Here is a 12371-nt window from a genome sequence, read left to right as displayed (position 1 = left end):
CTTGGCACCCTCACACGATTCTTTAGAAAGGGTTTAATTAGAACAGGTTCCAAATGGCTGTAGGAAAACCCCCACAGTCCACACTAACCCAGAGACCCCTTGCTAAATCCAGGCTGTGTCTGGGGCAGGGGGGCCGCGGTGCTGGGGACAATCGCCCCATTCGACTTGGATTCCCACCGTGGTATGAGCCGGTCACTCAGTCACTCAGGCGGGGAGCGATGCCGCTGGTCCACGCCCGCCTGGCTCCAGGCTCCGGGCGTCTCTGTGCTGGGTACGGAGTGAACGGTGTCTCTGAGAAGGACGGACCGACACCAGGCTTAGCAACCCCCCCCCCCCACAGCCCCCCCAGCACACCTGAGGGCACGCAGCAGTCCAGCGTCCCCAGACCTCAGCCTGAGGCCTGACTTCCCCCCAACCCCCCCCCCCGTCCCCACCATCTTGGAGCGTGGCCTGGAGCAGGGACCTGACACTCTGGGGAGGTCTGGGGCTGCGGGGACCTGCCGACTTGTCTCCACACCACTGACACACGGCAGACGCTCAGTGATCGCTGCTGTGAGTGCATCGGGGAACCCGTCTTCTGGATCCGTTTTCCGAGACTCATTAAATACCGGTCAACGCCATGCCTGACAAACACAAGGGCAGGCCTGCCCTAATCCAGAATGATCTTGTCCTAAAGTAGCTTCACGTCTGCAAAGATGTTTCCAAGTAAGGTCACATTCCAAGGCACAGGGGACATGAGTTTGGAGGGATGCTTTTCCCTCCAGCTAAGGGTCTCAGGGATCCCCCCTTCCCCATACGATCTCACAGCTGCCCGCTCATACGTTCCCATGGGAGGGCTGCTTCTCAGGGGTGCAGGGCTGATGCACAGAGCTGTGCGGCAAGAGGCTGGGGCTCGGCCTAGGGCAGGGCAGGTGGGGGGTGTCCCGAGTGGCTCCCACAAGCCCGAGACTGGCTGCTGGCTGGACAGGCATCTGGCAGGGGGTAGGGGGTGGGGTGGGGGGCTCTGGGGGGGCAGGTGTGGAGGAAAGAGAGGCACGAGGTGGTGCTCAGAGTGCTTGAGGACATGTCCCGGGGCCCAGGGGTCATTGCAGGAGGCTGGGCTGGCCCCTGACCTCCACAGTCCCCAACCTGTGCCAGGCTGAGGGACACAGAGGGGGCCCTGAAGGTGTGCCATGCCCCCACCCGCAGGAGCTGCTTGGGAGGGCGGAAGCTGGTTCTGTGTTCCAAGGAACCAGGTGCTGACCCGAGGCTGTGTACTGAGGCCCAGGACAGAACCGGAAATGGCCAGGCCGGGGGGTGGGCGGGGGGATGCGGCCAGAGTGGAGCAGAGGCTGGGGGAGGGACAGTGCGGGACGCCGTGGGCAAGTTCTGGGGGGGGGGGCGAGGTGCGAGGATGCCCCTGGGTTCCCGGGCTCCCTCTCCTGGGTTTCCAGACCCCAACTGAAAGGGGAGCAAGTAGACACTCCCGTGCCCGCCCAGCGGGGGAGGAAGACCCCAGCCTGGGTCAGTGGCAGGTGAGGAGCTGTGTCCATTGTCCAGGATCTGACCCCCAGCACGAGCCGGAACGAGCTCTTAAACCCATGCACAGGGCGAAGGCTGTTTTCGGGTAATGAGAACATCTGAGACCCAAAGCCTGCGGTGCTTTTAACGAAATGCACCCTGGCTGACTGTGCCGGCCCGGCCCTTCCAGATCATTTGATGTCAGTGCCCTCAGTCCTCCCAGGAGGGGGTGGGGTGCGCTCAGGGCCTGCGGCCTCCTCCCTCAGCAGGAGCGTTCCTAGATGCGTGGAGGGAAGTGGGAGTGGCTCCTTCCTTCCTTGAAGCCCTTGGAAGGGCTTCAGGGCTTGATGAGGACTAAGGACATCTCAGTGGGTCAGGGGTCAATGGGGGAGGGGGTGACCCAGGTCCCCCAGGGACCCACTGAGTCCCCTGTCCACCAGATAGCTCTCCGTCTCCCTCTTCCCCAGGTGTGCACACGCACGTGCAGAGGCAAACACACAGGTGTGAGTACACACCGGGAAATGCCGCCGCCAGCTGGGGAGGGAGGGAAGGAGCTCTGGAGCAGGGGGTCCGCCAGGCCTCTGCCCCACCTTGACCATGAGGTCAGCCTGGCTTTGGCTTTAGAGACGAAGAAGGCCAGGGAGGGGACGGGAGAGCCCCCTGCCGCTCCGACCTGAGCTGGCCCAAGGAACCCACCTGCTGGCTGGGGACCTGGCGAGCCCAGGACTTCTGAGCCTTCCCTGTGGGTGGGAGTAGGACCACCCTCCTGGGCCGGGACAGAGTGTGCCCTGCGAGGACTGGGCTCCACAGGCTCCTTCAAGAGCCCTGGGAGGTTGCATCCTGACTCTTTGGGGAAAGTCGTCGTATTTCCAGTCTGGCGGCAGAGGCCTCCCTCTGTGTCCCTGAGGCCCTGCTCTGTCCTCTCTGAGCTTGTTCAGGACCCAGCTGGAAGCCCTGCCCTGGGTGGTGAAGAGACAGGGAGGCCACCAGCCCTCCCCAGTGTCTGTGCCAATACGCCCCGTGTTGAGGGGGAGACAGGCCCCACCTGCACTTACAAAGCACTGTGAGGTGACGGCTTTGAACTCTCACGGTCCTGGGAGCTACAGACTTGACTGACTTTGGCCCAGTGGTCTGAAAAGCCCTTCTGGTATACCGTTCCCGCGAGGGAGCTGTTGTTAACTGCCCAGCAGACGTCAGGACCCCTGCAGAGGGGCTGAAGGGCTCACGCGGGGGTGAGCCTGTCTCGCCCGGGAAGGCTCTGGCCACGCACAGAGCAAGGTCAGCCTCGGGCAGGGGCATGGGCTTTGGAGGCAGACTGGCCCAGGCGTGCCTCCTCGCGCTGACCACTGGACGCTTTTGGGTCAGTGGCTGACCTGCCTGAGCCTCAGGTCCTGATCTACAAAATGGGGGGCACGTTGTCATGGTGTTGCAAGCAACAGAGAAGAGAATGCACGTGTCTACACAAGGCGCCGCGCACAGGCTGGGCGGGCAATCAGCAGACTCTGCCAGCATCACCACAGCCTGCCCCTCACCTCCGTCGGCCCTGGCCAGGCTGGGTAATGTCGCAGGGGGTCCCCCGGAGGGGAGAGTCCAGGAGCAGGGACATCTGTCTTGGACTGAGGGTCCAACTGTGCCTTCGTGCCGGTCTCATGGGGTCCGTCTGGCTCTCCCCCTTCGCACCTGGCGAAGGGTGCAGGGAGGGCTCGGAGGGGTCTTGCCGCCTGCAGCGCTCGTGCCCTTTGCCCCGGACGGGATGTAGGGCGGCACGTCGTTTTCTGAAAAGTGCCGCGGGAGAGGGGCTGGGCTGGCCCGAGCCTCCGGAGCCGGGAGCAGGCGAGGGGGAAGGCTGGCTAGGAGGTTAGAAGCCCAGGGCGGCACAGAGGTCACGGGCCTCATGGTCCGAGGAACATGATGAGGGCCTGAGAGCTGTGTTGGGGTGTGGAGGGTCGCCCTAACCTGGGAAGCAGGGAGGCAGGTCCAGGGGGGCGGGGGGCTTCCTGAAGGGAGGTGGTATCGGATCCAGGGAACGGTAAGTCAGAGCTACCGGGGAGGGAAGGGGAAAGAGCCTTCTAGGGCAGCAGGAGCCACAGGTGCAGAGGAAAATAACCTTGAGTCACCTTGGCCTCTCTCAAGTGCAGGTTAGCGCCTTTCTTCCTCTTCTCCACCGGTTTACTGTCAGCTGCCTCTTTTTACTAGTCTTGATTCCCGGTCTGGATGGGTTAAGACAGTTCTCGCATCTGTCCCCTCCTCCCGCCTGAGCACCAGCAGCGGCTGACCACAGCGGCAGCCGACGACCCGTCGGGCATGGCTGGCTTCCCTGTTTCCTGTGGAAGTCACCTTTTGTCCCCATCCTCGCAGCCTGCCCGCTGTCTTGGGGCGTCGGGGACAGGTGCGGGGGGTCTGAAATGGGGGAAGTACTGTCCACGCAATTGCATTGTTGGAAACACAATGGTGCTCCAGAAATAGACGGGACCATTGGTTTTCTCTTTTTTCAGATTTACGAAGTGTTTCGAATTTACAAAGAACTTGTCTGACTGTGGTAACACGGGCCCTCCTGCCCCACCTGCCGAGCACCACACGGCCTCCGCTCCCGTCCCGAACTCAGCGTGGGCACCCCTTGTCCTGCCTTACACTCTTCTGACCCTGGTGTGTCTGTCCACGCTTGGACCTTGCTACCTGATGCCATAGCGCGTGTTTTCCTGTGACTTTATCCTTCTACTCAGTACTGGGTCCGCCAGTCCCTGCTGAATGGCCGGCACCCTGCAGGGCAGCTGGACCCTCACCACGGACAGGAGGACTTTATCCTCTTACTCATCAAACATCCCGGGATGTTTGGATGTTTGGGAGCCGGGCCCGGGAGGCGATGTGCGCAGGGTGTGAATGGCCAGCCTGGGGTCCCCAGCCTGTGGGCGCTGGGCCGGGGTCCACGTCAGGGCAGAGCCAATTTCTACCCCAGGACGCCCAGAACTGCCAGGCCTGAAGATGGCGGCTGGCTCACGGGAGATACATGATGGACGTTTGTCGTGCAGAACGTGCTCCTCAGGGGAGGGGAGCACTGTTGCTTCCATTTTGCCACTGACAACGCAGAGCGTTGACCCGAGTTGACCCGGGCTTGAGAAGCCTGGCGGGACCTGGGCACCGCCTAGGATCCCTGCAGGACCACGGGGCCTGCCTGACACATGGCCCACCACCGCTCAGGGCAGGGCCTGGTGGAGGGCTTGTTGAATCTGGTGGCCACAGGGATGGGCCGCCCTTTGCACCGCTGCAAACCCTGGGAGACGCTCAGCTCAGAGATTACTCAGCCTCCCAGGGAGCCCCGCGGTGAGCTCTTCCCAACACATGGCTTCCTCCTCTTCGTGAACATTTGGGAGAGAAAACTACCTTCGCCAGCGGGGCTCTCTAGCTGCTTAGGGCGGGAGGTCAGAGGCGTGTGGCAAGGTGGCCGCCGCCATGCCGTGGACCCTGTTCCGGGGCCGGGGCAGAGCGGGGGCAGGACAGACTTCCCTCGCCAGCTCCTCGGCTGCAGGACCCAAGTACTCGCTTGTGGGCTCTGCACACACCGCGCCGTCCCCTCTGCCTCGCCTGCCGTGCGCTCCTCTTCTCCCTGGGAAACGCCTCTTCAGCTTCGTGGTTGGTCTCAGGGGCTTCTCCTCCTGCCTGAGCCCCCCCGGAACACGGCTCTGATTCCTCAGGGCGTCTGCCTCCCTGTCTCCCATGGGTGCGCCCCTGCCGGCCCACGAGCTCCTGGGGGGAGGGCAGAGGAGGCTTGTGTTTTATTCTTTGTGCGCCCAGCTGCTATCATAGGACCAGACCTATAGTAGGTGCTCAATAAACACCCCAACAGAAATGAGGACACTGAGGCTCGGGGGTGAGGTGCCTTCCTAGCTAGTGCCTTCAGACGGCCTGGATACGGAAGTGATCGCGTCTGAGTGCTTCACAGTGAACCTTTTCTCCCAACATGTTGGTCCGCTCATTTCCTGGAGAAAACTTTTTATTCAGACTCGTGGTTTTCTTTGGTGATATGCAAACTTTACCCAGAAAAGTCAAAGCCTGGCTTATATTTTCACATGGAAAACCAGCGAGCCCTTGGCTCTGGATTTTTGTGAGGAATAAATAATTTAATGGTTTAAAAACCAGTTGTAGTGCAGCTCCGTGTTGCTGGGGAAGGAGAGAGGTGCCCCGGATCTTTCCGGAACGCTTGGTCTCCTGGGCTCGACATACACCGAACGAGGGAAGGGGGAGGAACATGCCCTGGAACCCTGCAGGATGAATTTATTCAAAAGAAATAACAGAAAATGCTCGACAGGCAAACGTCCGGTGACGGTGCCAAAGGGCAAGGCGGCAGGCTCCCCAGAAGCTGTGGGGTGGGAGGCAGGCTGAGGAGGGAGCCGGCCCGGAAAGCCTCAGGGGAGGGTTGACCCAGGCTGCCAGGGGTGGAAAGAGGACATACCCCTGGGGCATTTGGACCCTGGAGAAAGGACAAGCGGGGTAGCTGAGCCGATAAGCACAGGGAAGAGAGAAGATCTGTTTTTCCGCTGGAAGCCTTCGCACATCTGCGTGAAAATAAATTCATTGCAAAGGAACACAGGGCGGGCTACAAAGCCGTTGCTCAGCGTCCGCTCACCAGTGCGGCTGAAATCCCAGCCCGTGTGTGCGGGAGCCCGTGTACACGGACGTACAACAAACACAGAACGAACAGCCCCCGCGCGTGGCGAGGAGCCCCGGGGCACCGCAGAGCGCATTCAGCGGCGAGGGTTTGGGCTCGGCCGCATGTGCACGTGTCCGCGCGCTGTGCTCTGGGTCATACGTGTCTACTTATCCTGAAGCCAGAGGACGGGCCCTGAGGATAATTCCTGTAAAGCGTGAGGACAGAAGGCCACGCCGATTGCACCTGACCATCGCCCACGGTCTGTGCGACGCTGGCCCTCGGAGCAGCCCTGAGAAGTAGGGAGTACTATTCCTTTCGCGGCCCAGAGAGATAAAGTCGCTGGCCCAAGGTCAAATACTTGGCAAATATCGGAATCAAGATTTGCAGCAGGTGATTGAGAATGAGGAGGCTGGAAAGGTGAGTCGAGGGTTGTAGGGTTCAGAGGGAGGCAGCCCCTCCCACTGGGGGAGGAGTTGAGAGAATGCGGCCACCCCTGTACAGGGGAGGTGTGTGCCGGGCAGCCTGCAGGGAGGAGGAAAGCACCATGCATTTGGGCGGAGGGAGGGTCCCTGAGCAAGTCTGAGTGGTGCAGGAGAGGCACAGGGAGGGGTGGGGCTGGAGACACTGGGGCCATACCCCGAGGTCGGACTTGTAAAGATTCACATGTCCCGCTCTCCCCACGAGGCTCTTCCACAGTAGCGGGTGAGGTGGCCGTCATCCCTGTCTTACAGACAAGGAAATAAGCAACTGTTTCTCCCATTCGGTGGGTGGCCTTTTCACGCCCTTGGTAGTGTCCTTTGATGCCCCAAAAGCTTTAAATTTTGATGAAGTCAATTTATCTATTTCCTCTTTCATTGCCTGTGTTTTTGGCATCATGTGCAAGAAATCATTGCCAAATCCGATGTTCTGAAGCTTTCCCTCTACTCCCCATATTTAAAAGAATTTTCACGCCTAAACCACTGCTGAAATGCACAAGGCGAATTTGCTACACACCACGGTTTGAGACTGTGTCCTCTAACCCCCTTAGAGGGCCCGTGGGCGGTACAGTGGGTGGAGCGCCAGACTCGGTTTTGGCTCAGGTGGTGTCTTGGGGTTGTGGGATCCAGCCCCGCGGGGAACCTGCTGGAGACCCTCTCCTTCGCCCTTTGCCCCTCCCCCACACCGCGCAGGCGAGCCTGCGTTCTCTAGGTGATTAATAAATCTTAAAAAAAATAAACTCCATTAAAAAATAATTTATTGAGGTGAAATTCCAGAGCACAAAATTACCCTCTTCAGAGTGGGCAGCTTTGTGAGGTTCGGCGTGCCCACAACGGCGCGCCCTTCCCCCCCTTTTTGCCTCTGTCCTTCACGGTTTACAAACAATTTTCATATCTATTTTCTCCGTTGCTCTCCACAGTAATCCTGAGAGTGAGACAGAGCAGCAAGGCCGCTCTGCAGGATTGGGGGGAGGGGTGCCCGCAGCGAGAGCCCCTGTGCAGCGAGCACAGGGACAGCGAGCTCTCGGCCGGCCTACTGCCCCTTCCCTGACTCCTGGGTAGGGCCAGGCTACGTCCTGCGCTGGTGGTCTTGTTAGCCAGGCTCCACATGCGCCCCCTTCTCCCTCGCCTGCATCGTCGGCCTCTCCTGCCTCTCGGGGACCCTTATGAGGCTTTTCTACCAATGCCTTTGATGGCTGGTTATCTGCACTTGTGTGTCCCACCAGCGCTTTCTCCAGGACTTAGTGAAAAGCACACAGTGTGGAAGGAGCCCTTGGAGGACCTCAGGCTTTCTCGGGTGGTTAAGGAGTGAGGACCCGAGAAGCAGAATCTCATGGCCCCATGCACGGCCGGAGCCAGGCCCGGGCCCATTCCTACCCGGAGTTCCTTTCCTCAAACCCACTCTTGCATGTACGTCTTGGAGGAAAGGACGCTGCTCTAGCCCGAGCCTCACTGGGCCATCTTGACAGAGGCCAAGTGTTTACCTCCCGGAATCCTGACCACACCCAGCGTATTTGAACAAACAGGAAGGTGAGGAGCTTGGCTGTCCCACAGCTCACACAGAGCCAGGCTCGAGCCCACACCCCCGGAGCCCAGGGCTTTGCTGCCTCCCTGGAGGGGCTCATGCCTCCAAGCCACATCAGTGAGCCTCTCCGGGGCACTGGGGAATCACAGGTAACTCCACTCTGCCCTGTGCGGAGTCCACCAAGAGTGAAAACACGATGGAGAGAGCCAGACAAGGACGGGCAAGACCTGTCCTTTTGAAGTCAGTGACAGTAACTACTTGTCTACTGGAGACCAGTGAGATCCGGGGACGCCGGATGGCCTTCAGACTTAAATGAGAACCAGCAGTGACCCACAGCCAGTAGGTGACTTAGTAAGCGAAACTCCGATCCCGGAAGTCAGGCTGCAGGCGGTAGGGGCCTCAGCAGGCCGGGAGGGATGGAGGAATCCCTGCGTCCCCAGATCCAGGCCCACCCCGTCCCCCCCAGTGATTCTGACATTCCCTTGTTCCCTTTCTTCTCAGGCTGATGACCGATGTTTGACACTATTATTAAGCACTTGAGGTTTTTTAAAAAAATGCATCATAGATTATTTGAACTAGAAACGTTCCTTTGGAATCATTTCCCACTGAGGTCCCCCCCCAAGATTTTATTGTATGTATGTATGTATTTGTCTGAGAGCTAGAGTGACGGCACAAGCAGGGGAACAGCAAAGGGAGAAGCAGGCACCCCGCTGAGCAGGGCTCTGTATGCGGGGCTCAGTCCCAGGACCTCAGGATCATGCCCGTCACACCCTCAACCCACTGAGCATCCCTCCAGCTCTCCCTGGACAGGGCCAGCGAGGTCGACCCGACGGTTATGAACCGGGAACGGACGGTTCTACCCCTTCCCCGCCAGCCCCTTCGGCCGTCCGCGCCCGGCCCACCCCGCGGTCCAGGCTCCTGGGTCTCTTCACGCCCTGGAGGGCTGGCCCGGGGCCCGCCACAGCAGGTGACTTTCACGCCCTGGGCCCCGCGGTCTGGACGCCCTCGCCCGCCACCTGCGCACACCACGCAGTCCTTCCCCAGCTGCCCGGGAAGGGGGCGGCCGGCGGGGCGGGGCCGGGGGGGGGCTGCGCGCGCACAGAGCGCGCTCGCGCCGGGACCCGCGGGCCGATTCGGAAATGACGACCTGGCGTCGGGCCCCGCGGCCGCGCCGGCCAGACCCCGCCCCCGAGAGACCCCGCCCCCCCAGGCACAGTTCAGGCGCGGCCGGCCCCGCCCCCCAGGGAGGCCCCGCCCCCGAGCCCGCTCGGGCTCCGCTGGCCCCGCCCCCAGGGAGGCCCCGCCCCCGGGCCCTGTGCGGCAGCCGGCCCCGCCCCCCGGAGGCCCCGCCCCGCGGACGGCTCCTGCGCGGACCCGGCGGCGGGCAGTGGGGCGCCCGGGAGCCGTGCCAGGCGGCGCTGCGAGGGCGCGGGGCGCGGGGCTGGGGTCGGGTCGGCGGCCCGAGGCGCCCGAGCGGGGTGCGCCCAGCGGGCCGCGGCCGCCGAGAAGCCATGGCGGAGGCCGCGCCGCCGCACCTGGCGCTGCCCTCGGGTCTGCTGGAGCTGTGCGCGCTGCTGGGGCCCTCCCGGGACAGCCTCCGCGGCCCCGAGGTAAGGCCCGGCGGGGAAGCCGAGGCGCGAGCGCCCGGGCTGCGGGTCGCCGGCGTCTGCGCGGTGGGGGCGGTGCGCGGGGCCCCGGCCGGGCTCACCCCCCGCTGCGGCCCGCCGGGTGCGGGGACGTGGCTGTCCTCCCGCCGGAGCGGTCGCGGGGCTGCGGCCCCGAAGAGGAGCGCGGGCTCGGAGGACGCCCCTGCGGGTGCCCCGGGACGCACACCTGGGCGGGGTGGAGGCGGGCGGGGGACGGGGAGCAGGGAGAGGGGGTGCGGCCGGGGCGCGGGTTCCCGTCCCCGAGTTCCCGTCCCCGAGGAAGGGGTCCTTCGCGTGCCCGGACTCGCCGTCTCGCGGGTGCGGGTGCCGTTCAGGCGCAGCGGCGCGGGGTGCGGGTGGCGGTGTCGGGCCGCTCGCGGGGGAGCCGGGCTGCTGGTCGCGCGCACGAAGGCTGCCCCCGCACCCCCTTCTCTTTCCCCGGGTCGGGGCAGCCGGAGGGACGGACCCTTGTCCCGGAAGGCACAGTCGGGGACGTTCTCACTGCGCGTTGCCTGCCCGCGCCCTCACTGCGTTTTGGTTGTGCGACGCGCGCTTCGGGATCGCTTGGTGCCCCTTCTCTCTGCGCTCGGGGTGTCCGTACGACGCTGTTTGTGGCGTTTTTCTCTGGTGGGTGGCGGTGCCCAGAGGACTCCAAGGTTACCCGCTCCACCGCCCGGTTATCTGGGCAAGTCCGTATCTCATTCTGGACGACAGCGGAGGAGGCACAGGGGGCACCGGAGTGTTCAGGGCGGCAGAGTGGAAGGGCTGAGGTCAGCAGGAGAAGCACATACGGCTAAAAATTAACTGGAGAAATGTCTCTTAATCTCCTTAATTTTTTAAATTGTATTTATTTACTTGAGAGGGAGAGGGGGAGGGGAGGGGGAGGGGCAGAGGGAGAAGCAGAAGCAGACTGCCCACGGGGCCGGGAGCCCGAGCAGGGCTCCATCCGAGGACCCCTGGCATCATGGCCTGAGCAGAAGGCAGACGCTTCTCCGACTGAGCCCCCCAGGCACCCCGTCTCCTTGACTTTCACACGGAGCTGACTTCTGTGGTCTCTGCATTTCCCTCCTCCTTTCTTACTCCCCCCGCCCCCCCATGTCTGCATCCCCTTTTGACCACTGTCTCCTCTGACCCTCAGTGACCGAGTTATCTCCCTGCCTCTACTTTGCCAAATGGCATTTCCTCCTTTTTCTTCTCATAGGAAATGACCTGGTTTCAGTTGCTTCTGGGTGATTTCAACACACGTGTCGGTTGCCCCAGGGTGAAACGCGTCTCCAGAGTGGGGTGATTCAGCTTCGGTGTGCACAGGGGTGCTTTCCTGACCCAAACAGGCCGCGGCTTTCCCAGGCGAGCGGGCCGCTTGCTGCTCTGCGTTTTGACTCTCGCCCTTTCTATCCTGCATGTGGGTCCTGCTAGGGGTTCAGCAGAAGGCGGCGAGCAGGAGAACGGCAGCCCGGCTTCCTGGACTGCGCCTCCTTTAAGGCCGGTGCTGACGTTCCAGTTAACCAAACATATGACTTCACTTGGCTACTTTTGCTCTTACAGCAGTTCTATTCCCAGCGTCTCCGAGGCTTTTTTTTATAACTTTGAAAATCCCCGTTTCTGTGTCGTTGAGGCATTCCTGCTTGGCGACAGAACAAGCCCAGAGGTATGCGAAACATCCAACTTAATGTGAGGGTAGCAAGGTGTGCGAACTTCCCATTTCATTTCTCGGACGGGGTGGTGTTCACTCTGTGAGGCTAGTGGCAATGACTTGGAGCCTACAGGTCGGTCCCCATGGGAGTTTCTGGGCTTGCATTTCCCTGCACCCCATGGTTGCCGTGCAGACTAGGCGTGGGTGTGGAAGGACCCACTGCTAGCCCTCCGAGCGGACAGAGACCAGTGCTCATAGACTAGGTCACTAGCATAGTTCTTGCGTGCGAAGGCAACACTGTAACGGTTCTTGGTGGAGAGCGTCCTGGCCTTCGGTTTCTAGAGCAGCAGGGTCCACCAGACTTCCTGAGTGATGACACCTGTGCTCCTCATCTGTGCCATCCAGTGTGGCAGCCACTGGCTGCACGTGGCTACCAGGTGCTTGAAGCGTGGCCACTGAGGAGCTGGAGTTGAAATTTCATTTACTTTTAACTATATTTCAATTTCAATGGCCACGTGGCCCTTAACGGAGGTGGACAGCACAGTTCTAGAGCATTAAAGAAAAATCTGTTTCCCGTCTTATTTCACGAATGATGACCCATCCTATATGATGATCAGTGCCACTCTGTAATCTGTAGAAATAAATCTGTGACGCTGGGAGGCAGGCGTTGTGTGTCTCACTTTTTGTTATTAGCTCCGGCTTTTCGGACTGAAATGGTTGTTACCGGGGAGGGCTTAGTAAATCAGTGCCTGTGAGAGGAGAGCAGGAATGGGCATCAGCGGTCCGTGGAGGTGGACCTTGTCTGGCCCGAAGGGGAGGAGGGGCAGTCGCAATGCTCTGGGATCTGGGACTGTGCCTTCTGGAACTTGCTCTGGTTACGCAGTTGGACGTGTGCAGATGTGTGGCAGTGCACTGTCCACTGCCGCCTTTGCTCGGATTGCGC

General features: G+C 61.4%; 1 protein-coding gene across 1 annotated transcript in view; it reads left to right on the top strand.

Annotated features, from left to right (window-relative positions):
* Positions 1–9660: 9660 nt before the first annotated feature.
* DENND3 (DENN domain containing 3) overlaps positions 9661–12371 on the top strand; it is a gene marked incomplete at its 5' end in the record, with an annotated part of 48835 nt that continues 46124 nt past the window's right edge. The window contains one exon of the mRNA XM_080802525.1: positions 9661–9759. Within this exon, the coding sequence (XP_080658651.1) occupies positions 9661–9759 (99 nt within the window). The remainder of the gene's footprint in view (positions 9760–12371) is intronic.

The sequence above is a fragment of the Martes martes genome (assembly GCF_963455335.1).
Source record: "Martes martes genome assembly, chromosome: 4".
Taxonomy (NCBI): domain Eukaryota; kingdom Metazoa; phylum Chordata; class Mammalia; order Carnivora; family Mustelidae; genus Martes; species Martes martes.
This window is presented reverse-complemented; position numbering and strand designations above follow the sequence as displayed.